The sequence below is a fragment of the Larus michahellis genome, chromosome 8 (genome assembly GCF_964199755.1).
Source record: "Larus michahellis chromosome 8, bLarMic1.1, whole genome shotgun sequence".
Classification (NCBI taxonomy): domain Eukaryota; kingdom Metazoa; phylum Chordata; class Aves; order Charadriiformes; family Laridae; genus Larus; species Larus michahellis.
Genome location: NC_133903.1, coordinates 56145291 through 56171166, shown reverse-complemented (window position 1 = coordinate 56171166; position 25876 = coordinate 56145291). Strand labels below are relative to the sequence as shown.

General features: G+C 47.6%; 2 protein-coding genes across 7 annotated transcripts; one reads left to right on the top strand and one right to left on the bottom strand.

Moving 5' to 3' along the window:
• The first annotated feature begins 750 nt into the window (after positions 1-750).
• Positions 751-14204, top strand: RPE65 (retinoid isomerohydrolase RPE65). Its single transcript, XM_074596692.1, has 15 exons — positions 751-1154; positions 1790-1872; positions 2255-2405; positions 2993-3100; positions 3191-3332; positions 4514-4661; positions 5280-5361; positions 5763-5895; positions 6018-6157; positions 7409-7538; positions 8107-8221; positions 8323-8417; positions 8536-8647; positions 10231-10429; positions 13550-14204. The coding sequence occupies exons 1-14, from the start codon at positions 1144-1146 to the stop codon at positions 10380-10382; spliced, it is 1602 nt and encodes a 533-aa protein (XP_074452793.1). The 5' UTR covers positions 751-1143; the 3' UTR covers positions 10383-10429; positions 13550-14204.
• Positions 10467-24775, bottom strand: LOC141747076 (methylcrotonoyl-CoA carboxylase beta chain, mitochondrial-like). 6 transcript variants are annotated; one of them, XR_012588589.1, is made up of 14 exons: positions 24658-24775; positions 23809-24139; positions 22271-22467; positions 20987-21165; positions 19996-20076; positions 18970-19148; positions 17792-17984; positions 16683-16774; positions 15643-15799; positions 14335-14457; positions 13539-13687; positions 12967-13048; positions 11150-11295; positions 10467-10922 (listed from the first exon to the last, which is right to left on the bottom strand). XR_012588589.1 is itself a non-coding variant. In XM_074596689.1 (14 exons), exons 2-13 carry the CDS (start codon positions 24126-24128, stop codon positions 11212-11214), a joined length of 1836 nt encoding a protein of 611 aa, XP_074452790.1. In that variant the 5' UTR covers positions 24129-24139; positions 24658-24775; the 3' UTR covers positions 10467-10922; positions 11178-11211. The 6 variants fall into 6 exon arrangements, 4 of the variants coding, with proteins under 4 accessions (XP_074452790.1, XP_074452789.1, XP_074452792.1 ...); XM_074596689.1 differs by having other exon boundaries at positions 11178-11295; XR_012588588.1 differs by lacking the exon at positions 24658-24775 and having other exon boundaries at positions 23809-24295.
• Between the last annotated feature and the right edge of the window lie 1101 nt (positions 24776-25876).

Below are 25876 nucleotides of genomic sequence, written 5' to 3'. Positions count from 1 at the left end.
AGCTGGTGAGGGGTCTGGAGCACAAGCCTTGTGAGGAGCGGCTGAGGGAGCTGGGGGGGTTCAGCCCAGAGAGAAGGGGGCTGAGGGGAGACCTGCTCGCTCTCTGCAGCTCCCTGAAAAGAGGGGGCAGCCAGGGGGGGTCGGGCTCTTCTCCCAGGGAACAGGCCATGGCACAAGAGGAAATGGCCTCAAGTTGCGCCAGGGGAGGTTTAGGATGGATATTGGGGGAAATTTCTTCATGGAAAGGGCTGTCAAGCATTGGAAGAGGCTGCCCAGGGCAGTGGTGGAGTCGCCATCCTTGGAGGGATTGAAAAGACATATAGACATGGTGCTGAGGGACATGGGGTAGTGATGGACTTGGCAGTGTTGGGTTAATGGTTGGACTTGTTGATCTCAAAGGTCTTTTCCAACCAAAACGATTCTATGATTCTGTGGTGCTCCCTGATGCCCTCCCGGCTGGTGGGACGAGGTTTGGTCTTGCCGTGCTTGTACCAAACAAGCTGAAGCTTGCAAAGCCGGTCTTCCACAGAGGGCCAAGGCTCAGGAAGAAGCTGGTGGCTGCTGTGTACAGCAGCTAGGAATGATAACGTTTGACGTGGGCATCTTCGTATCTCTCGGTGTCTCTAAATCCCGTCACCCCGAGGCGAAGCGCTGATCCTCGGTTTGCAGCCGTGCTCCGTCACACAGCACGGAGATGTTTTCTTGCAGCCCCCGGGTCTGCTGGAGCCGGGAAGGTCTCTCTGCTGCGCGGAGAGGAGCGAGCGGCCGTGCCAAGCGCCCGGCGCGACTCCAGCGCTCTCCGTTTCACTCCTTTCTGGGTTGGGTTGTTTTTGTTTGTTTTTTTTTTTTTTTTCTCCATTGTAATCACTTCTGCTTGGGAAGAATTTAGGTCTCAGAAAAACATTCAAAGCCCTTTTTTGTGTGAAAGGCAAAACAAAAACCTCTCAAAGCCCCGGGGAGGATTTCAGCGGTGAAAGCCGGCTCTGTTCCCGGGGTGGGCTCATTGGCGGGGGCGGTTTCGGCGCGGGGCTCCCCTCGGTGGGGCTCAGCGCCCCGTAAATACCCAGTGCCCCATAAATACCCAGCGCCCAGCTCTCGCTGCGTCTTGGCTGCCGGAGCCTCAGGCCCTTCGTCGGGGAGAAAATGTACAGCCAGTGAGTATTCCTGAGGGCTTTCCTCTCCAGGAGCGCATCGCCCATCGCCGGCGGGCGCTGTGAGGCTGGGGGTCTGAGGAGGGGGTCTCTGGGGGTGTCCGTGCTGGTACATCCCATGCCGAGGCGGGATTTTGGCCCCCGGGGGGACAGGCTGGGCTCCGGGGACCAGAGGATGGTCCGTACTCCGGAGGGGACGGACAGTGCCCCGCACACCCTGTGTCTGGTGTAGATGGAACCTGACAAACAGTTCTCAGCTGCGCGCTCAAACTCAAAGGAAAAAGGAAAAAAAAAAAAAAATGCTTATCCAAGATCTGGGAGATACGAGTTGGATTTTGCTTCGTGGTGATTCAGGGTATCCTGAATTCATCCCCTGGACGAGGGTGTTTGCCCGCAGGGCTGTCCCCTCGGCGTTCCCTGTTCCTCCGCGTGCTCAGGATGGGTCGTGGCGGCTGCAGGAGCTGGTCAGAGCCCTGGGAGCCTTTGCCCCATGGAAGCTGGTCCTTCTCCCTCCTGATCTCTCAAGTTATTTTACAAGTCCTGGACCAATCCGTCCAGAAACAAAGCCCCCTCCCTCACCGGGGGTTTCCAAAGTGATCCCACAACCGGGCTAACCCCAGGTCTGCTGGTCCTTTCAGAGTGGAGCATCCCGCTGGAGGGTACAAGAAGCTCTTTGAGACCGTGGAGGAGCTGTCCTCGCCGGTGACCGCCCACGTCACAGGTTGGTGGGGGCTCCCCGATCTCCTCCTGCCCGGCTCTTGTGCTCGGGAGCTCGTGGCCGCCAGAGCTCAGAGGCTTCACAAGGGCTGGAGAGGGTCGGAGGTAAAGGATGGCACAGGGCTGGCGTGTTTTGGGGTAGAGGAAGGACAGATTGGATGGGGGATCTTCAGACATATCAATACTCAACAGCTTTGTCTGGTTGGTCTGTAGATAAAGAAAAAAGCATAGTTGGAAGAGCTCATGCATGTTTAAAAACCAAGTTTAAGGAACGTTTTAAAAAAAATTAAATAGTTTAAAGTTTTGTTCTTTCTGTTGACGGAATCAAAATGACTTGGTCTGATCCACCGTGGGCTGCGCACGAACCAACACTGCGTCTTCCGCAGGCAGGATTCCCACCTGGCTGCGAGGAAGCCTCCTGAGATGTGGTCCCGGCTTGTTCGAGGTGGGCGCGGAGCCCTTCTATCACCTCTTTGATGGCCAGGCGCTCCTCCACAAGTTCGACTTCAAGGAGGGGCACGTCACCTATCACCGAAGGTACGTGGCAATTTCCCAAGGAAAAAGAAATAAATGACAAAGCGTTTGCTCGGCTGTAAGCGCTGGGGACAGGCTCTGCTGCCCCGCACCTGGGAGGCGCCGGTTATTTCAAGTCCGTGCGGTTATTGGTAGAGCGCTAACGGTGAGATCACTAAAACCAGATGAAAATAACTGAAACTTACTCATAGGGCGCAGAAATGCGACTTTTTGTACAGATTACAAAACATCTGGAAGAGGAGGGGAGGGAGGGCTGGACGTAGCTGCAGTCGGTGACAGAATGACGTCATTGTCGGAAAACTGGAGTGCGTTTTCCGTTAGAAGCTGCCGAGCTGTCAGCTTTCAGGTGTTTGGTGCAGAATATTTAGCAAAAACACCGTATTTCCCATCAGCTCGCGCTCTCCGCCGGCCGTCCCCGCCGGGGGGTGGGTGCTGGACCCCACGTGCTCCAGATGCTGCACGAGGCTGCGGGGACCCGGCGCTCTCAGAAGTCTCATGAGGCTCAACGCGAGAACATTTGTACAATAACCACGTAGCCCATTGCTTTTTTTCATGGCTACACCTGCCATGTGCCTTCTTGCCCTGCCCAGGTTTGTCAGGACTGACGCGTACGTGAGAGCGATGACGGAGAAAAGGATCGTGATCACAGAATTCGGCACCTACGCGTACCCAGACCCGTGCAAGAACATCTTTTCCAGGTACGGTGGGGCTGTCGGCGTTGCAGCGATGTCCTGCGGTGCTTCCGCTTCCAAGAAGCCCCTGACTGCCTGTCCGTTTTCTCTGCTCAGGTTTTTCTCCTACTTCAAAGGTGTGGAGGTCACTGATAACGCCCTCGTTAACGTCTACCCCGTGGGCGAGGATTACTATGCCTGTACCGAGACCAACTTCATAACCAAAATCAACCCCGATACGTTAGAGACAATTAAGCAGGTGGGTCTTTGTACTGAGCTCCTGAATACGTGGAGGAGTAAAAATGAAATGAAAATGGTCAATACCAGCCTCTTCCAAGCAGGGGGGAGTTGGGGTTTGCTGGGGAGATGGCGCAGAGAAAGAGCCGGCTGCGAGGGTTAATGAGAGCGGAGTCGGAATGAGCTTGTAAATGAACCTGCTGCTGCTCTGAGTAACGTTTAATCAGGAGGCGATGGGGGTCCATGGTCCGTACCGTTGGGCTTGGGTCGGGGTTTGCCAACCGGAGCTGTGCCGCAGCCTGGCCAAAGGGGACCGAAACCGGAGGGCTCCTACCAGGGCTTTGCTGCCGCCTTCATTTCACGGAATCATGGAATTTCAGAGGTGGAAGGGACCTCTAGAGATCACCTAGTCCAACTCCCCTGCCAAAGCAGGATTGCCCGGAGCACATCACTCAGGACCGCGTCCAGGTGGGTCTTGAGTCTCCAGAGAAGGGACCCCACACCCTCCCTGGGCAGCCTGTTCCAGGGCTCCGTCACCCTCACCGTAAAGAAGTTTTTTCTCATATTGATCGGAACTTCCTATGTTCCAGCTTGTGCCCGTTGCCCCTCGTCCTGTCACTGGGAACCACTGAAAAGAGTCTGGCACCATCCTCCTTCAGCCCACCCTTTAGATACTTGTATGCCGTAATAAGGTCTCCCCTCGGCCTTCTCTTCTCCAGCCTAAAGAGTCCCAGCTCTCTCAGCCTTCCCTCATCAGGGAGATGCTCCAGTCCCTCCATCATCTTTGTTGCCCTGCGCTGGACTCTCTCCGGCAGTTCCCTGTCTCTCTTGAACTGGGGAGCCCAGAACCGGACACAGTATTCCAGCTGTGGCCTCACCGTCGGAGCTGAGCGGCATTACGCTGCGGAGCTGTATGTGACACAGAAGACGTGTTCTGACGTTTTTCTTTGCTGTGTTACCAATGTCCAGCCTGTGGAGCCTCTCCTTTCAGACTCCAGGACCCCAAACCTCTCCTTGCAACTGTGTCAGCTCGCCTGACCCTCTCAAAGTGCTTGCCTTTGCTGTTTTTCTCGGTGATTTGGGCTTAGAGAAGAACTTTGCATGTCTGGAGTGAGGACTCACTGACCTGCGATGCCTCACGGAGACGGTGACCCCCCGTCTCCTGCCAAGAAAGCTCCTGACTTTCTGCATCTTCTCCTCCAGGTGGATCTCTGCAAATATGTGTCCGTCAACGGGGCGACGGCTCATCCCCACATTGAAAACGACGGGACGGTTTACAACATCGGTAATTGCTTTGGAAAGAACTTTTCGCTCGCCTATAACATCATACGGATCCCTCCGCTTCAGGCAGGTCAGTTAATCCCACCTCTGAGTGAACCGAGAAAATCTGGTCCCGTAAATAATTTTTTTTTTTTAATCCTTCAAATGAGTTTTGTCGTCGAGTTACTTTTTTTTTTTTTAATCATCTTTAGATTATATTTGCTTTTTTAAGGAACAGAAATGTTATCTTTTAAAACACTTTAAAGTGGCTTCTAAATCATGAACTGCCTTTGTGTTTGCTGGGCAAATATTACAAATACAGCCCAAGTAAGCCTGGGGAGAGCCACCGGAACCCACCAGCTTCTCGCTCTCTGCAGCTCCCTGAAAGGAGGGGGTAGCCGGAGGGTCGGGCTCTTCTCCCAGGGAACAGGCCATGGGACAAGAGGAAACGGCCTCAAGTTGTGCCAGGGGAGGTTTAGGATGGATATTGGGGGAAATTTCTCCACCAAAAGGGTTGTCAAGCCTTGGCCCAGGCTGCCCAGGGCAGTGGTGGAGTCGCCATCCCTGGAGGGGTTGAAAAGCCGGGCAGACGTGGTGCTGAGGGACGTGGGGTGGTGGTGACTTGTCAGTGTTGGGTTGATGGTTGGACTCAATGATCTGAGAGGCCCCTTCCAACCAACACGATTCTGTGATTCTATTCCCGTTCCAGACAAGGAAGACCCGATGAACAAGTCGGAGGTGGTGGTGCAGTTCCCCTGCAGCGACAGGTTTAAGCCCTCTTACGTTCACAGGTGAGGCTTCCCGGGGCCGGTAGCCTGACAATGCAGGTCTGGTGACAAGAGAGACGCTGCTCCCGGTTGCCACCAGCGTGTCCCCATGGCAAAGCAGCTGCTTAGAGAAGCAAGTGGATGCTCACAGAGTCCCCTTTTAGTTCTGCAAGCGCACAAAGGTGGGGTCTGTGTGTGCAGCATCGCTGGCGTTGGGTGCTCTACAGAAATGGCACAAAGGACTTGTTCTTGCATGTAATCAGCAGCTAAAATTAGGTGATTTACCAAAATCAGGATGTTTATATCCCTGTCGTTTTAAGCGATGATTTGTATGCTATAGTCAGTGCTTAAAACGAACTACTGCGTGGGTTTTGTCCAAACGAACTACAGTGAGCTTGGTGTTCTCCCCGTACGTTTCCAAACAGCTTTGGGCTCACCTCGAACTACATCGTGTTTGTTGAAACGCCGGTGAAAATCAACCTCCTCAAGTTCCTCTCCTCCTGGAGCCTCTGGGGAGCCAACTACATGGACTGCTTCGAGTCCAACGAAACCATGGGGGTAAGCGTCAGGTCGTACCAAACTGGGCTGGACTGGGCAGCCAGCCCTGGGCTGGGAAACCCATTGTATTGGTTTCTCCTCCATTTCTCTGAGCCTGCACCAAGCAGCTGCTTGCTTTTCAGGTCTGGCTTCACGTGGCAGAGAAAAAGAAAGGCAGGCTCCTCAACGTCAAATACCGCACCTCGGCCTTCAACCTTTTCCATCACATTAACACCTACGAAGATAACGGATTTCTGATCGTTGACCTCTGCACCTGGAAGGGGTGAGTCTTGCGATGCCGAGCTGGTGGGGGCCAGCAGAGCCCCAGCACCAGACACACGAGTCCTGCGCTGGCACGTCCCATCCCTGTTGGAATCGCCTGCGGCACTTGCACCGACTCCCTCCAACCCATCGAAATACTCACACGTGGTGACACATAGACTATACAGGGTGGAAAGTACCCAGAGGTGCAGAGAGCCTGTTTGAAACACATCTTCCAAGAAAAATTTGATTTTTATCTTTAATAAACCTTAGTGACTATCCACGTGCTGATGCTGTTTCGGCTCCTGAGGCTGCCACAAGCAGGATCTGACTGAGGTTTGAAAGCTGCTTTGCGTGTTCACCCAGAAAAATGTGTCACCGAATGGTGATGCCCAGCCCTGCGTTGGCTGCGTGGCTGGGACGTCCTGAGCTGAGGGGTCCCGGCTGCTGCCCCAGCGTGCTCGGGGCGAAAACCAGCAGTTGCTGAGTTTTCACAGGATGACAGAATAGTCGGGGTTGGAAGGGGCCTCTGGAGATCACCTGGTCCCACCCCCTGCCAGACCAGGGTCACCCAGAGCAGGTGGCACAGGAACGCGTCCAGGCGGGGTTGGGATGTCTCCAGAGACGGAGACTCCACACCTCTCTGGGCAGCCTGTGCCAGGGCTCTGCCACCCTCACAGGAAAGTTCCTCCTCATGTTGAGATGGAATTTCCCGTGTTCCAGTTTGTGCCCGTTGCCCCTTGTCCTGTCCCCGGGCACCGCTGAGAAGAGCCTGGCCCCATCCTCTTGCCCCCCGCCCTTTAGCTCTTGCCGAGCATCGATGAGATCCCTCTCAGCCTGCTCTTCTCCAGCGGAACAGCCCCAGGGCTCTCCGCCTTGCCCAGCACAGAGATACTCCAGTTCCTTCATCATCTCTGTAGCCTCTGCTGGACTCTCTCCAGCAGTTCCCTGTCCTTCTGGAACTGGGGGGCCCAGAGCTGGACACAGCCCTGCAGATGTGGCCTCCCCAGGGCAGAGCAGAGTTGGAGGATGACCTCCCTGGACCTGCTGGCCACGCTCATTTTAATGGACCCCAGGATGCCATCGGCTGCCTTGGCCATAGAGGCACATTTTCCTCGCAGGGGACGCAGTGCGCAGGCACGGATCGCTTCTGCCAGGGAGCTGGGCTGGGACTTGTCTTACTCCATTGAATTTGAGGAAAACCATCTGCATTTGAATCCCCTGACATGCAAATGACATCTCTGTTTCTGTCCGTGATCCCATTTTTGTGCAGGTTCGAGTTTGTTTACAATTACCTCTACTTGGCCAACCTGCGAGCAAACTGGGATGAAGTGAAGCGTCAGGCAGAGAAAGCCCCGCAGCCCGAAGCCCGCAGATACGTGCTGCCCCTCAACATCGACAAGGTACCGGCGCGGCGCCGTGCCCCCGACGCTGCCAGCGGGGCCGAGACACCGGTGTCTGCCCCGCTCCTGATGGCCCAGCGTCGCTGGGGCTCTGCCTGACCCCATTCAATTCAAATTAAACATTCTAATGGGGGAGGGGAACTTAAAGTATGGGTCTTCAGAGAAACTCTCTTATTTTCTTTATCCTGGTCAGCATTATTCTATTTTATTTCCCCTGTGTTACTGTTCAAATGAGAGCCTGGGGGGCAGCGGGGGATGCGGGTCACCCGAGCGGCTTTCGGAGCTGCGAGGCTCACGGGCACCTCCGCTTGCGTGGGCAATCAAGCAAAGAGAGGAAGCCCACGTGGCGGTGCCTAATTAAAACCTCTGACTGTTTTGAGGAGGGGACACAAGCTGTGCCGGTGTCCCTGAGCGCGGGGCAGGCTGACGCGCAGGGCGCTTTAGCAGCAGGCGCTCCTGCTGCGCTATCGCTAACCCGGAAAATGGAAGGAGCAGCCATGGCCGAGCGTATTCATGCGCTCTCCTGGGTACTTTTATTCATTCTTTTGGGTATTTTTCTTTGTCCCAGGCCGACACGGGCAAGAACTTGGTCACGCTGCCCTACACGACAGCCACGGCCACCCTGCGCAGCGACGAGACCATCTGGCTGGAGCCAGAAGTTATTTTCTCGGGGCCGCGCCACGGTAAGACGACGACCCCGAAGCACAGCCAGCGGCAACGCCAGCACCCCCTGCTCTCCCCGTCCCGCTAATCCTCACTGTGTATATTTCTTTTTTTATTGTAGCCTTTGAATTTCCACAGATCAATTACAAGAAATACTGTGGGAAACCTTACACCTATACCTACGGGCTGGGGCTGAATCACTTTGTGCCAGACAGGGTAACTATCAACAGAAACGGGCGCGTCTTTCCCATCAGCTTTTACTTTAAGGACAAGAAAAGAGTATTTCTAAGATGGATTTTTTTTTTTCTTGTTTTTTTTTTTTCCCCTCCTTTAGCTTTGCAAGCTGAATGTTAAAACGAAGGAGACCTGGGTGTGGCAGGAGCCGGATTCGTACCCCTCGGAGCCGATCTTCGTTTCCCATCCGGATGCCCTGGAGGAAGATGATGGTAATACTGATTTTTTTACTTTTTTTGGTTGAGGGCACGGTGATTTGAAAAGCTCGTGTCCGCTGGCCCCGGGGTCTGCCGGCAAGGCTGTGCCGGGGCCGGGCGCGAGCAGAGCCCACGGGCAGCTCCCAGCCACGATTGTTCTAACGCTGGTGGGAAGTTTGAGAATGTAGGAAAACTAAGGCTGAATGAAAACAGAGGAGGAGAAAGACCCTCTAGGTTCAGACGAGCTGTCGTCCTCATTTCCTTGCAATTTTCAAGGTGGCAGAACTTTGTAAACTTTAAGCCTCTCTTAAACCAAGCGTGTTTTCTGTTCCTAACCCGTCCTCCTCGGCTTTGTCACTCGAGGACACATAGTTGTACCCCTGCCAAGCGCTGTACGTGTTCCTTCGCGCACCCCCAGCCCTGTACCTGCTTTGGAAGGTGAGCGGCAGCGCTTGGCCTGAGAGGGTGCCCGCTTATTCCCTGAATTCCCCATCTCCAAAACAGGATTATGTGAAGCTGGGAGGAGTCTTGGCTCTGCTGAATTAAAGAGCAAACTCTCACTGGCTCATACAGAAACAAATTCCGTATTATCTGTTCCCTGTTCAGCAAAGTGCTTGTGCGGGGGCTTCAGTCCCACTGAAACGGTTTTAAGGAAAGCCTTCCGTAGCTGAAGTCGGCAATGTGCATTTTAGCAGTGTGTTTAAGGCTCTCACTCCCTGGGAGTTCAGCCCCTGCTCAGCTCTCCGAAAGCTGAGTCAACACCGAGCCCCACGCTCACGTTTGTCGCCTTCCCCAGGGCTGCGTTAGATGCTGTCAGGGACCGTGGTGTGGGGTCGTTCCCATGTTGTCCCGCAGTGACTGACCCAAGTGTGCACAAACGAACAACCAACCCAGGAGCTGGGGTGTCCCACCCATTCCACGCGGGGCTGCCGGGACCCAGAAACGGGTATCATAGAGTCAGAGAATTCCTTGGGTTGGAGGGGACCTTTAAGATCATCGAGTCCAACCATCAACCCAACACTGGCCAAACCCCCACTACCCCGTGTCCCTCAGCACCACGTCTGCCCGGCTTTTCAATCCCTCCAGGGATGGCGACTCCACCACTGCCCTGGGCAGCCTGGACCAATTCTCAACAACCTTTTCAGTGTAAAAATTTTTCCTAATATCCTAACCATCCTAAACCTCCCCTGGTGCAACTTGAGGCCGGTTCCTTTTGTCACACTAAGCCTCAGAAGCAGAATTATAAAGTAATTTATAAAGTTGAAAAACTTGATGGACAAATTTGATATCTATCCCAGTAAGCGATGCTTGTTGTCAGCCCCTGCAGTAGCTTTTCATAGTTCTTCAGAATAAAAACATTTTCCAGTTTTAAACGGAAATTCGGTATGTGCCCCAGCACCCCAGGCTGGAAGCTGATGGCAGCAAGAACCTAAAATAATATGAGAAATAAATAAATAACCTCAGTCTATGTCAGCACTGATAATGACGCAAAATAATGGGATTTACGGGTGTGCGGGGTGCGAGCGGTCACCCTCAGCCCCGGGGCCGGGTACAGCACGTGCCCCCCGGGACAGGCCGGTTGTTGTTGTCCCTGCCAGGGGTTGTGCTGAGCATCGTGATCAGCCCGGGCACGGGGCCGAAGCCCGCCTACCTCCTCATCCTCAACGCCAAGGACATGAGCGAGGTCGCCAGGGCCGAAGTGGAGGTGAACATTCCCGTGACGTTCCACGGACTCTTCAAAAGAGCGTGACCGCTGCCTGCGACGTGGCGCCTTAGGCTTCTTCCAGCTCCCAAAAGGTGCCGTCTCTGTTTACCATCACTCAAACTACCTACATTCCTTCAACATCGCTTTTTATTTGTACGGCTACTTAATTAAGATTGCACACTTCAGTTTTGTTGACGACTCTTCAAAATACTTAGCCAGGCATTTTTCAAATACACCCTTGGGCGTGATTTCCAGACGTACCGTGCTAGGAACGCTTGTACAGTTAAAACAACACAAGTTTGGGGCAGGGAGTTTTTTTTTCATTTTTACAGAACGAAACTGTGCGGCTGCAGCAGAGTTAAAGATGCATGAAACGGCCGCGTGTAAACTCGGTACCTGTACCCACGGTAACGTGGTGTAGGACAGTCTCTGTGCTGTTACGTGCCTTGAGACGAGGTACTGTAATACTGAAGTAGCACAGATTTAAATCACCTCCTGGTCACTCCTTTATTATCCTCGGAGCAATCCGACTGGACCTTTCCCAAGTGCAGTTTCTTGACTTCTGGATTTCATACCAAAACATGACTATGAAAGAAATCAAGCAATTGTTATGGCTTGGGATGAATTCGTTTCCTTAAGAGTGCTCTAGGCCCTCAGCTTAATCCTTCCTTTTAAGAAAATAAATTTTCAACTACTGTAGTAAGAGGCTACGTTTCAAAATAGCTAATAGATTTAAAACCCCAGAATTCTTGTTTATCTGCAATGGCTTAACATTTTTATTAACGGTATCAAAGAATTAGAAAATCATTTACATTAAAGACTTCCAGCGGGGGGTGCTACCTCGAGAAGGCTGGTTATTTGAAGCCGGGCGCAGTCACATCCTGATGACGGGATACTGGCACGGAGACACGGCCTGGTACTTCTGCTGTTCTGTAATCTCCAAGCACTGTGCAATTACCTAGTTAAAAACAAAAGACAATATAAGCAACGGGCCTCTGAAACAAGAAACTAGTAAAACTTACTAGTTCTGCACTCATTCCGTAACGCATTTGTTCTTACTTTTTTGCAAAATAACAAACATTTAAAACAAAGAGGTGTCAGCTGTAGCATTAGGGGAAATGGAGAGCAGTGTAAAGCACCACTGGGGCAGGGGAAATGTCACGGAAAAAATCTCCTCGGGCTCCCAAAGTTTATGCACTGCACCCAGAGGCCACTAAACCGGTTTAAAGTCACTGTGGTGCCAAGAGAATTATTTTTGGAACACTGGGAAGCTATTTTGCTGTAAAACTCCAATGACAATCTATTACGTGCCAATCCATTTCTGCTATTACACAGCTATTCTCCTACGATTCCCAATCGCATATAAAAAATTAGCAGAACATCCTGCTCTTCCGCATCCATCTTTTTCTAAGACGTCATTTTGTCTTGTGACTACAGGGACTGAAAATCCAAAACTGGTTTTGGGCTTTAAAAACAAGATAATTCTCCATTACGATTTTGTTAACTTTTATCATATGGAGCATACATAATGGTCTCCTTTGCCAAAACCTTTGGTGTATCTTGTTGGAAATGAAGAGTCACGGTAAGCATTTTCCTAATTTCACCGTGCACGTCCCACTGCTCCTGGAGCACACATTAGCTTTTAAATTAAAGCCTATTGAAAACCCAGCACATTACGGATCTGAGCGAGCACTTGCTGTCAGTTCAGACAGCTAAACATAAATTCCACCTATTGGCAAGAACCGGGATAAAGTAGCAGAACGATATTGTAAAAAACAGCTAAACATGCAAATGTGAATTTTAGTGTGCTGGTGAAAATCACCGGAGAGTAACAATACTTCATTTCACGTGTAGCTCCTGGAGAGAGGTAGCCTTGGGGCTCTAGTACTAGAAAATACTTCTCGGTGCTCTCCTATGATCAAAGTTCCCATAAACTCCACAGAAAATATTTAACTTCTGTGTACTACCATAAATGTGTTCCTTATTTAGAAGGATTAATTGATAGCAGGCTGTATTTGTCATCTTTAAGTAAACAAGCTTCAGAAGCGCAAAGGACATTTTAAGTATTGCTAATAAACAATATAAAAGGAAAAATAAAGGAACAAAGGCGGCAGCTTTCAGAAAGAATCTAATGGAGTGGCTGTCTGCCAACTTATAAAATAAATAAAAAGGGGTTGTGGGGCATCCCAAATGCAAGCAGCAAATTTTAAGCAGCAAGAGAAAACAGCAGAAAGGAACATCCTCGGACAAAAGAAGGGAAACAATGTGAACAGTGAAGAGCCTGAACTTAAGAGTGAAGATACAGGTCGTTATGCAAGACTGAAAAAGAAAGGATTTGGACATAGAATCAAATGGTAAAGTCAATTAAGAGGTTCAGTGAGGAAATGCTGTAGTCAAGTAACCAGAATTCAACAGCAACCTTTTGGATAGACCAATGGGGAAGAGAAAAGGTGGGAACTGCAAAGCTAAATGCCAGAGAAAAGGGAGTGAGAAGGGGGAGACCCGGCTCGGGGAATCAGTGTGCCCCTGACCTTGAGCGAGTCATAGGCTCGCGTGTTCGCCGCAAGATCCTTTTGAGATGCAAGGATAAAATGTACTGGAAAGAACATATAAGTAAAAAAACCCCTACCTTTCTTGTATTTTGAGGTAGAATTACACCATCATCCCAGAGTCTGGCAGAGGAGTAAAATGCACTGCTTTCTTCCTCTAGCCTGGAGAAGACAGAGTATTAAACACGCTTAAAAGCACTAAAATGTAATAAAAAACATCAGGCCAGTAAAACAAAATCGTAGATGAAACAGGCATATACTTCAAACTCCAGTGAATGTGCACTACTACTGTTAAAATTAATTAGAATCCAGCAAATAATACATAACAGATCTGATCATTCTGCAGTATAGACAATCCTCCACGTTCAGAAGATTGCCCTTGTTGAACATACAGCAGAGTATCTGGATTTTGGGTTGTATGGTTTCGGGGTTGGTTTTGTTGTTGTTGAGTTTTTCAAGTCAAACATTTGTGTTTCCTTGAGAAGATCCCAAGAGCAGACAGGGGATTACATGGAAATTTAAAATATCTTTCAGTAGATTCAGGTTTGCTTCGTTTGTTTGGGATGTGTTGATCTGTAAGATGAACAAAATTAGGTAATTTAACTAATTAAACCCCAGTGTAACTGCAAGGGTTTATGTTTCACGTCCTTACTTTTCTTTCAGATGTTTTAGCTCTGATTCATCTCCTGTACAGTCACTGTCCCCAGCCTGTGGGACTGTGGAGAAATGTCTTGGATCCACAAGAGCAACTCTTGCGTTAGGCCACAAGAACAGGAAGTTTGGACTGAACGATCTCCCGCACTACAAAAAAAAAACGCATGTTACAAACTCACTGAAATGAATGGCAAAAAGATGGCTGTAGGATGACACGGTCAAGTTTAAGGCAGAATGTAATACAGTTTAATTTGGAAAGCATGAATGATACAGCTCCGTTACCGTTACAGCTGCGGCTCCTGTATCAGTTCAGACACCATCACCATCCTCGCTGCCTTCAAGATTTTATTATTTCATTTTCCCTCCAAGCACTTATATGTTTAATTTTGAGCAACGGAGCAGCCCTGCTGCACTTACCAGCAGCGTGAACAGCACAACTGAAGGAGACGCGCTCCTTGATCACTAAAACCAAACAGCATGTGCTGAGAAAAAGGCAGGATTAGCCCCGAGCAGGGACACTTGTAGATATCCTGTTCTTTTTTTTTTTTTTTTTTTTTTTTTAAGAACTGGCTCTAGGTTCTTAGATGCAGACCAAACTTTCTGTAATCACATCTTGTGATGCACTTAAAAGTAGTTAAAATAATAAATTGAGTTAAATGTCTGTAACAACAGCTGACTGTTTTAAAAATGAAGTGCTGTGAAATCTTGGTAAAGTGTAAAAAGTCTATTACCAAACCCCTTAACGCTTACGCTACCCGTACCGTACCATAACACATATGCTACCCGTACCGTACCATAACATAACTTTCGTTCCCATAACAGCCACCGATTACAATGGTTATTTTGGGAACAGCCGCACAAGCAACAGCAGCCATCATGGAGGCCTGGGCTTTTAATCTGTTGGAGTGAGCCTCTGCCTGAAATGAAAGTAAAGATTTTAGATCCTTTAAATCTTTCTTCGAGATTCCCTCCACTCCCACCATACTTGTATTTCTAAAACATTTATTTCTTTACAATTCTGTATGATCATTTCTTCCACAACAGTAAGAGAGCAGCATTACCTACCCGTAGCCCGCTATGCACTTATTTTACTATGTAAATCAGCAAAACAATTATAACCACTGGGCAAAAACCTACAATACTGAGCAACCCTTCCTCTCCCAGGCATTAGCAAATAAATTCCAAGTTTTACAGCTTGCGTGCCAGCTGGACCGGGTATCAGACGTTTTAGATAAGCACAGAGGCCTGCTTAAATTTAGAATAAAGTGAGAACGCTAGTGGGAAGACTTAAGAAGAGAGTAGTTATGAAGTTTCTTGATTTAAAAAAATTCTTTTCCTAACAATTAATAATTTTCAAAATCACGGAATCTTTAGAGTTGGAAGGGACCTCTAGAGATCATCTAGTCCAACTCCCCTGCTAGAGCAGGATTGCCCAGAGCACGTCACTCAGGGCTGCATCCAGGCGGGTCTTGAAAATCTCCAGAGAAGGGGACTCCACACCCTCCCTGGGCAGCCTGTTCCAGGGCTCTGTCACCCTCACTGTAAAGAAGTTTTTCCGTGTATTTGAACGGAACTTCCTATGTTCTAGCTTGTGCCCATTGCCCCTTGTCCTGTCGCTGGGAACCACTGAAAAGAGCCTGGCTCCATCCTCCTTAAACCCACCCTTTAGATACTTGTAAACATTAATCAGGTCCCCCCTCAACCTTCTCTTCTCCAGGCTAAGGAGTCCCAGCTCTTTCAGCCTTTCCTCATAAGGGAGATGCTCCAGTCCCATAATCATCTTGGTTGCCCTACGCTGGACTCGCTCCAGTAGTTCCCTGTCCCTCTTGAACTGGGGAGCCCAAAACTGGACGCAGTACTCCAATTGTGGCCTCACCAGTGCAGAGTAGAGGGGGAGAATGACCTCCCTCGACCTACTGGCCACAGTCTTCCCTATGCAGCCCAGGATGCCATTGGCCTTCTTGGCGACAAGGGCACACTGCTGGCTCATGGATAATTTGCTGTCTACCAGGACCCCCAGGTCCTTCTCCTCAGAGCTGCAAAATGTAATCTTAAAACAAGGCATTACTTGAATTAAGCATATGGAGCTGAAAATGCCCTACCTGCGAGATGCTGGCTGGCTGTGCTGTATGAGGAGCAGTGTTTTGGAAGAAGAGGATGGGAATGCTGCGCTGACTGCAGAGCTGAACGAAGTGGCTGCCCTTGAGAGAAGCATCATGAGACAGCTCCCCGTTGTTAGCCACGACCCCCACCAAGTGCCTACAAAACAGGCACGTAAACATTTTCACTTTTGAACCACAGAAATTATGAAACTGTAGCTTGCAATGTTCTAAAGGATGGAAACATAAACATCCGTAAATTCAGAATGTAAAAGGATGCAGTTACATGTGTCATTTCATTCAAGGACCTTCATAAACAAGACTTAGAGCACTCCTGATATGCGAAGCACGGAGGAATTAACGTGGATTAATGCCCAGAGGGCGGGTAAAGCTATAGCTGACCTGACCAGGGTTTACACTGCAAGAAAACACACAAGGGGACAGGACTCTGGGCTCTCTCTAATTCCTGAAACACACAACATAACACTCGATCTGAAAAATCTATACTTTCAACCTAAAGGCTCAAAAAAGTATTTTTTACTACCTTTTTTTTCTAATATGATTTGACTGGAGTGTTGTATGCTTCACGGATGTGTTAATAATACAGTCTGATCTGAATTATGCAAGGTTTTATTGTATGGGTATTATCCCATCTCCATCCCGTGGGATAAGGGACGATAGCTTTCAACTCAGTTTGGGAAGGAACACTTTTGAAGATGCTGTTTCTTATTTCTTAAGGAATCTGCTGAGACTTCAATGTTCCAACTGTCTGGCTAGTAATTTCTGTGCAGGAACAAATAATTTCAAAGTCAGGTAAGCCATTCATTTGTAATCGTTCTCTGCTGCTATTGGCCCAAGACATGATGAATTCGGAGCTCAGAGACAGGAGATCAGGCTTTCTAGAAGTATTTTATTATCAATTCCTGGCGGATTCAGAACTCCATAAACATTGCTATTGGAATACCATAAAACCCGGTGATGATATGAAAGCTATTGAGACAAATATGACCATACATTTTGATAGTGAAATCTTACAGCCTTACCCTTCCACGTGTCCGAATCCTGTTACTAATGTTGTTCCATAATTAGCCTTGAATTCCTGGAACCTGCTTCCATCCATCAGACGGCTCAGAATCTGCAAAGAAATGTAGTCTTTACTACAGAAATTTAAGTGAAAATAGGATAGTTCTGCTAAAAGATATGCTCTGTTCAAATAGTAAGGAGACCTGCAAGAAGCCAACCTAAATGAGCACAGAGGCCTTTTTATGTCTTACACTCCGCTAAATACTCAGTATGCGCAAACCATCGGATTTATGTTTATGTTTGATTACCAATGGTGTATTTTGAGCCAAAGTTCAACTCCAAAATTATTTCCAAGTTACCCAGCACAGTTGTTGATGTGCATCAAAATGTTGTACAAAAATCCCAGCGTGTGCAGTTACAGTTTGTGTGCACAGGAAATACTCAGCAGCGTATCGCTCTGCCTTTTTACAAACACTGTTTAATAGCTGCCTTCAAAGCCACACTGCTATCTACAGTCAATCACCTTAGCTGCAGGAATTACCCCTGGAAAAGATACTGGATTCACATCCTTGCAGATTTAATCTCTTCTAGAACAACGCAATGAAAATAGCGTGGGCAGCTCTGCATGTCTCTGCTTACGTATTAGCACCTGTCCCAACTTCAAACAAGTTTAATTTGAGCTTTGCTGTTTTTTCAGTCAGTATTTTCATTAGGCATGTAAGTTACAAAATAGAGTCTTGACTATTTGGGGAAAAAAAAAGGCAGGGAGAAGGGAAAACAGGACACTAAAGGGATGCACTTTCTCAAGGCAGGAAACAGAGTACAAGACATACTGACATAACAGCACCTCAAACAGTGCCTGGAGACAGGTGGGGATCCACTGGCATCATCTGTAACGATCTTATCTCTAGCAGGTTTTCAGCTTAAATATTTTCTATAATTCTGCAGAATTTTTGCCATTTTGCTTTGTTGCAGACTCAAGACAGTTTGGCAACTGATTAGGTAATAATATAGAATATCTCAGGTCCATCAGGATTCTCCAAGAGGGAGCAGCCTGTTGCCTGTTAATCTGGAGCTACGAGATAGAGCAGAGTGAACGGACAAAGGAACACGGTATCTGTCACCTTACCAGTTTCACAGGAAGAGTACACCTATAATCTCGCGGTGCCAGTCCCAAGAGCTCATCAGAACTAAACAGGGGGCTGTCGTGCTCTACGACCTCCTCTGGCAGCGGATCATAATTTAACGTTGAGATAACGTTCCGAATACATTCATAGGCTTCCTTTTCTGAAGATGCAAAATGGTCACTACAGCCACTGACTCTAGGAGAGAGAGCAACGTTAATCAGTACTGAATTAATGAAAACTGAATTCTGATAGAAAACCCAAACTAAAGGAAAAACTTTAACCCGTGCTGTGACTCTCCAAACTCCTTGAAAATATTGTGTGATTTTGTTCTTGTATGAATGAGCTGAAAGCAGTAAGTCACTGGAATTTTTGTGCAATCCAACCCCAAACCAAAGTCACAGTAAGGATTTCTTCCCTGGGACTTTTGAGTTTAGCTGTATTAAAGAAAGACTTTTGAATTTATTTTCATGATGATGTGTTTGCAAACAATATAATATAGGGAAAACAAACTTCAAAAATTATTTCAAAATAAACACTTCCAGCCCAGATATAAAGACAGTAACTGATTATAGTAACTTAATACCATCCCTCTTCTATAGCTGGTCCCTGTGAGGCACAGAGGAACTGGCTTGCCTGAAGTTGTTAGAAAGCATATGGAAGAATGGGGAACCAAATCTAGATCTGTGCAGTCCCTGCTTCACCCCAAAACATCACTTAATTTTACTTCCATTTGGCTGATCTAACAAAACACCCATAACTGAGACAGAAAGCAAACAGCATAATAACAGGTTCCACTTTCGGCCCTTATCCTGACCTCTGTACTTATGTGAGATTTCTATCAGTGTGTGTGTGTGTATATATATATACACACGGTGGAAGTGGAAAGTTCCTGTGGACAGCAGTAAAACTGAAATTACAAAGCCACGTTACTTTTTTCATTTCAAAGAGTTATATCTAGCCCCGTGATACTCCCACATATATAACTGAATACCACCAACCTTTATAATAATTCATGTATCGTTTCTACCAGGTTTTTTCACTACATGTTTTTCAGTCCTTGAGGATCACATTGTATCCTGTCACGGGAGTAGCTTCAGTCACAATAATTTAATATAAAATTAGTTTCTTTAAAGCTAGGTATGCTGAATTCTCTGCTATTTTTGAGAATTATTTCACATACTTAGAGTGAAGTCTGGCTCCTCCTAGGTCCTCGGGACAGACATCTTCTCCTGTAGCAGCTTTCACCAGAGGTGGGCCAGCAAGGAACAGTGTACCGATTTTATCTATGATCACAGCTTCTTCTGCCATGGTTGGCAAGTAGGCACCTCCAGCCACACAGGAGCCGCACACCACTGCCACCTGAAGGACACAGGAACCAAAACAAACCAAGATGCTGTAGAGGGGAGGACGGAAAGGCAAAACCATTACATTTCAGAAACATTCAAGAGACTAAACTGCAGCCTGGGGAACAATGAACTGCACATGTAAATACCAGCATGAACGACAAAGCTGGTTTCGAGAGAATTCAATATTTACTCTGAAATAACCTAGCGATTTGATGCTTTTCCATCACCATCAGCTGGTAAACACTCAGAATCACAGAACCGCCCAGGCTGGAAGGGACCTTTAAGATCATCGAGTCCAACCATCAACCTAACTCTGACAAAAACCACCACTACCCCATGTCCCTCAGCACCACATCTACACATCTTTTAAATCCCTCCAGGGATGGCGACTCCACCGCTGCCCCGGGCAGCCTGGTCCAAGGCTTGATAACGCTTTCCGTGAAGAAATTTCTCCTAATATCCAATCTAAACCTCCCCTGGCACAACTTGAGGCCATCTCCTCTTGTTCTATCGCCTGTTCCTTGGGAGAAAAGACTGATCCCCCGTGGCTACACCCTCCTTTCAAGGAGTTGTAGAGAGCGAGAAGGTCTCCCCTCAGCCCCCTTCTCTCCAGGCTGAACACCCCCAGCTCCCTCAGCTGCTCCTCACAAAGCTTGTGCTCCAGACCCCTTAAGGCTGAAGTGTTCCGTTATGTGAGGTAGTATTTGAATCTCTCTTCCCCACAAATAGAAAGGGTGAGCTTTAGGAAACTTTTTGCATTTTTGAGAGTTGTTCCTAGAATCTGTATCAGAATAAAACTTTTTTCAGAACTCTACTGATCACACCTACTCCACTTACTTGTACTCCAAATGACACTGTACCTGAGGGATTCTCATGGCAGACATTATTGCTTCATTGTAGAAAACTCTGCCGCCGTGCAACTTGTCGGGAAACAGCTCTGACTGACATTACAGAGAAAACACAGAGAGAGTTTCAATATTAACTACAAAAGTCAACGCTTCCTCTTCACTCCATTCATTCACAAACGCATTGTAACCACCTCTGGGAAGGTCACCACTAACAATCATGGCTGAAGGTTTCATACACAGCATTTGCTACACTATTTATTCCCCTTATGCACTGTCCAATTCCACAAAAACACCCATGTGTTTCAAAAACAGAGGTAAGTTCCGCAATTTTTTGTGAAACATAAACTGACACTATAAATATGGAGAAGTGGAAGCTTATGTTCATACTTCATCTGTGAAATGACTTCAACACAGTTTGCCTTTTTACTTAGTTTTTGATACAATTCCTTAAGTCAGGCAAAAACTTTTTCTATATGTTTGCTTTCAGTCTGCAGAAGGAACTACTATAGTCTCTGTGATAACACGACCTCTGGACCTCTGCAAATTCTCCTTTTACAGTAAGAATTTCCAAAACTACATTTTTAAAGGCCATGGAGGTTACTGCATTACTATCACAAACGTTACAATAAAATACAGAGTAATTTTATAGATTCTGAAGTTTAAAACAGAAACCTCAAACAACATACTAATTTATTAAAGATATTAAAGCATTTCAGCACACTGAGGAATACCCATGCTTGCTCAGCACTTTGTCCCCCCCAACTCATATTCAAGTTTCTGAACTCTGATTAGATGCAAGATTAGCCAAAGTGATCACCACCGTTACATATCTTCAAATCACGGCCTGCACTCTGATTTGTGGACAAAACTCAATTTAAGTATAACAGAGAATGAAAGTCAGCCAGCCAAGAAAACAAAACATAAATCTGAGGTTTACTGCTAAAAATTAATATGACTAAGATAAACATAGGTATTTTCTTCTGTGAACGGGTTCCGGCATTACCTGTAGCGGTAGGAATGCTCCCCCGCTGTCAACCAGGTACACAGAACACAGTCTGTTCTGCAGGGCTATTTCTTGAGCTCTTAATTGTTTCTTTACTCCAATGGGATAAATAGTTCCTCCTTTCACCGTTGCATCATTTGCCGTGAAGACACACCAGACCCCACAGATTTTGCCAATTCCTGTAAGTGGTACCACAGACACTTATCAGGACTCTCTAAAATACCACAGAGGAAACAAGGGGGACAAATTATAGCGAGGATGTTCTTTTGGTTGGATTCTTCTGCAATATAAGTTGGAAATACCACACAGTGAAGAAATCTATAGCTCTTCTCTGGAATAACAAGCTGAAAGACAATGACATTTAAAAAAAAGCCTTAATGACAGAAGACAGAACTTGAAATAAACTTACTTACTCCTGGTGACAATAGAAGAGAAAAAAATACATAGTTTGGCCTACAACTCTTGAGATAACAGGGAAGGCAATTAAAAATTACCTACGTAAAACTGAAAAACGTAACAATCTGTGACAAAAGATAGGATTTTATACTCTAATCATCTAGTTACTTTTTAAACTGGAACTGCTCTTCAAAACACAATGAAGTGAGAGACTTCTCTATAAGTTGAAAAATGTTACAAAAGAAATGTCGCAGCTCCCGTATCTCACAGTAACTTGGTCCCCTTTCCTTTGCCATGTTATTTGACACATCATCCTAAATTTTTTGAGACAAAAATTAATAACTGATAAGTAGAATAAATTACTACATCTAGAAGAAATGAAAGAACTTTTTCTCTTTAAAGGTTTCTCACAGCTTTCCCAGCAAAAATCGCAGAAGAATAATACAGCAGTGGCTGAACTCTTTCATGCTGCTACTGGATAGGACTGATGTTCACCTTTCCTAGGAAAGCACACTCTTAAGATAGATAGTAAAATATTCCATAAACCTGATTACATGTATCCTGTTTCCTCTCCCAGTAAGAACAAACCCCTTACCTTCAGTGAGCAAGGCTGGTTGCTCTGGGAAGGTGTGCAGCACATACGGTCTACAACTAATGTACGCTGCCTACGATCACCTACCCGTGACCGCACCCGACCACCACCTCTCAAATTATATTAAGGATCACGTTGGTTCAAAATCCTTCTTCCTTCTGAGCTGCGTCTCCAACCTGGGCTGCTCAAAACAATACCCTCAACCCATATCCATCATATTTAAAGACAAGAGCAATGAAACAAACAAACTTGATCAATTTCCCATTACATCTAATATCACATTTGTTAGCAATTACCAGTAAGGCACCCAGCAGCAGGGACATCCCCATATGGCAAACTGAGGCCTGCCAGCGGAGACAGCTCAAGAAAAGGCTCATCATCGAGTAGCAACTTCAGGCGCTCACGAACAAACAGCTTCTTGTTTCGCTGCGTATGACGCAAGATGGCATTTTCTCCCCCTCCTTTACTGACCGTCTCTAGCAATTCTGAATATCTGAGTTAAGAAACAAAGTTTCAGTTAACGAAAACCACCTTTGCTTACGAGTTACCCTGTAGCAGATTGGACATAGCACTCAGATGTATTGCACAATTTTCCTATCAATGGTACGGGAATGAAGATGAACCCACATTTTCAGATTATTGTTTCTTACAAAGTATAATAAAAAGCAAAGGTATGTTATTTAAAGCAAGCATTTTAGTTTCATTGTTCAAAAACTGTATAATCAAGGCAACAAAAGAGTGAAGTAATATAAATATCCAGTCAAGGGATTCAGTTTCCCTCAACAAGTTTACCTGACAAAAATTAGTAACTGGCAAGTAGAATAAATTACTAAATCTTCAAGAAACGCACAGTCTACAGCATCAAAAATATACTTTAGAAGTAGTGAACACTGCAGTGTCACCACAATCAAGAGAGGAAGTGGATGTTATTGTCAGGGCAACATGAAGTACAGGTAAAGAATTCAATAAACTGTAAACAAATGTGGTAGCTCAAATAATTTTGGTCTTAGATAAACCAGGTTTTTCATTTATTTCAAATAAAACATTCTAGATGCAGCATCTTTCACTAAAAATACTGTTTGACATAACTGTTTACGGACCACTCTGTACGTGACTCCTTTATCCTACTGTGGCTTCCTGCAGACGGTAGAGATTGAAAAAGCCTCAGGAGAAACAAGCTAAGGATTTTTAATCATGTCATAAATGCCACCACAGGAGGGCACAGTGCGTTTGCCATAGCTTTGCTTCCAGCTCATGTATCACTCCTCTGAACAAAGGCGTTTGAATTTTTGCCATCTGATCTTTAAGGACAAACACATAAAATACATTTTCCTGCTTTTATCAGTGACTCAGGATCAATTGCAATAACTGTCGTCTACTTTTTCAGGAGGCATCTGTAAACGGGTGAGTCACCGTTTATGTCTTCGCATTCAAAATCAAACACGAAACAAAATGTATACAGGTCTAGGAAAAAATACTTCTTGGCAATACAGGCAAAAACAATGTCACATGGCAATATTTCAAATACAGACTGCACCTAGAATTAGGCATTTCAGTCGACATTCAGGCACCTCTTTTGGGGGCTGAAATTTTTAAGTGCTGACCCTTGTAAAATTCACTCTGCAGAGAAGCTGTCCGAGAAAAGAGCAGCCAGGAAACTAGTCTAAGCTTCAAAACGGTTTGGTAAGAAAAAGAGCTTTTTTTATTTTTTAATGTTTGGACTTTCTAATTAGCATTCTTCCTGTTAAAAAGTTCCTAAAAGTGCCCGTAAGTAACTCCCACATCGCCTCACGAGTAGCAACATTTTTAAAACACCACAAAAACAGTTTATTACCTTTTAATAACAGCCTCACTGTTCCTTAAATTCTCTTCAAACACATGTCGATACACAGACAGGATACGTCCATCTAAAACAGGGTAAGTTTTGGCATACCGTCTATATTTTGCTTTATTACTTACTAAACGGCAGGGAAGCATGTCGCGTGTCCATTTCAACCCCTGATTCTGCAGTACGTGTGCTGGCTCTTTACCGTGACACAAATCCTTATACTTTCTTTCGAACACGCGATTTAAGGTTTGTAACCTTGGGAGCAGTGGAGACGCGGCCTTGGGGGGCCGCCTGCCAAGGGAGCACAAAGCCACAGTGTTCCACATGACCCTGAGGGCTGAAGGGAGAAGAAACACCATTTATTGCCAAATAAAAAAAAAAAAAAAAAAAATAATTTAAAATTCAGATTCCCTCGGCTGACGAGGCGAAACAGGCACTGCACCTCAGGCCCCGGGTCGTGAGGGAACACCCCGGCTTCCCGCCCTGCCCGGGGTGGGGAGACGGCTGAAGCGGCGGCGGCTCCCCGAAGTCCCGCGGGGCCAAGCCGGGGTGGCAGAAGGACCGGGAGCGGGCCCAGCCGGGCCTGCGGGGCCGAGAGGGACCGGAGCGGGCCCAGCCGGGCCGAGCGGGACGGGAGAAGGACCGGGAGCAGGCCCTGCCGGGCCGACAGCGGGCCCAGCCGGGCGGGAGGAGCCGCCAGGAGCGGGCCCAGCCGGGCCGAGCGGAGGCGGGGACGGAGCCGCGGGCCCTCCGGCGGGGCTCCCCGGCGTGCGCCTCGGCCCGCCAGCCCACCGCTGTTTCCCCTGCCCTCCCCGCGCCCGCCGCGGCCTGCCCCGCAACCCCGCCGACCCTTACTCGGGCAGCCGCCGCTCAGCCGTCCGGGCCGGGCCCGCCTCTCGGGGCGGCTCCGCAGCCTACACGGCGGCCCGCCCCCGGGTGTCCTCTCCTCTGCCCCGGGCGTCCTCTGTCCGGGGTGCCCGGGCCGGGCCTGCCGGCGGGGCCTTGCCGCGACCCGGGGCCGCGCCGCGCCGCGCCGGGCCGGGCCGGGCCGGGCCGCGGGCCCCACACAGGCAGAGCGGGGCCCTGCTGCAGGGTGCTCCCTCCCAAAGGAGCCGCGCTGGGCCAGGTTCCCCTTGGTGCCGGGTGTCCCCCGGTGCCTCAGGTCCCCCAGCCGGGTCTGGGGCCGCCTCGGTCCCCGCTGGGTGCCCGGGCATGGCCATGCTGGGCCTGGGCCCTCAGGAGGGCCGGGGTAACGTCGCCTTGGGAGGGCGAATGTTACAAAAGTAAGACAAGGAGCAAAGTGAATCGCTGCTCTAGGAAATAAGTCCAATTATATACAGAAATATAAGTCCAAATATATACATTTGATTTGTAAATTACATGTTGTTGGGCAATATAGAATGCTACAGACCCAACTGTAGCCGCAGAAATAACGCGCTGGTGCTTTGCTCGCCGTTAAGTACAGGGCGGGGACAATATGTCTCATTTTCAACCTCGTCCTTTCACGCAGCGTATTACATGTCCTGGAGACAACACTGCTGGGCACTTGCAGGCGACATTTTGAGAGACGCCATTCCTCTCAAGGATAGTGGTAAGCCATTCAAAGCTGCAACCGCTCAGTCGAAATGCCTAAACGCTTTCTAATTAAGTTTATCATTAAAATGAATTTGATTTTTTTTTTTCCTTCCATACCTCATCCTGTCCCTAGGCTGCTTCAGTCAGTTTGCTATTGTTAGTCATGGCATAACCTTCTAGAAATTGCTGCTTGTTGCCTTTCAGCGACTTCATTAAAATGCATTCCTGCTGGAGAGCTCTTTATCCATACATATTAATAAGGCTTTGTAGCGATAATTAAGCAATGACTAATATGTTGGTGAATGTAAGTATCCAGCATAGGCAGGAGAAAGAATTTGTAGGTAAATAAGTTGTATGTTATTAAAAATCTTGACTGTAATAATTAAGATTTGCTGAGCTGTACTAATTTGAAATAATGTCTCTTTTTTGTCCTTTTGCACTCAAAGCAGGTAGGACTGTCTTTGATACTGTGCTCCCTCGCATCAAGAAACTCAGCGCA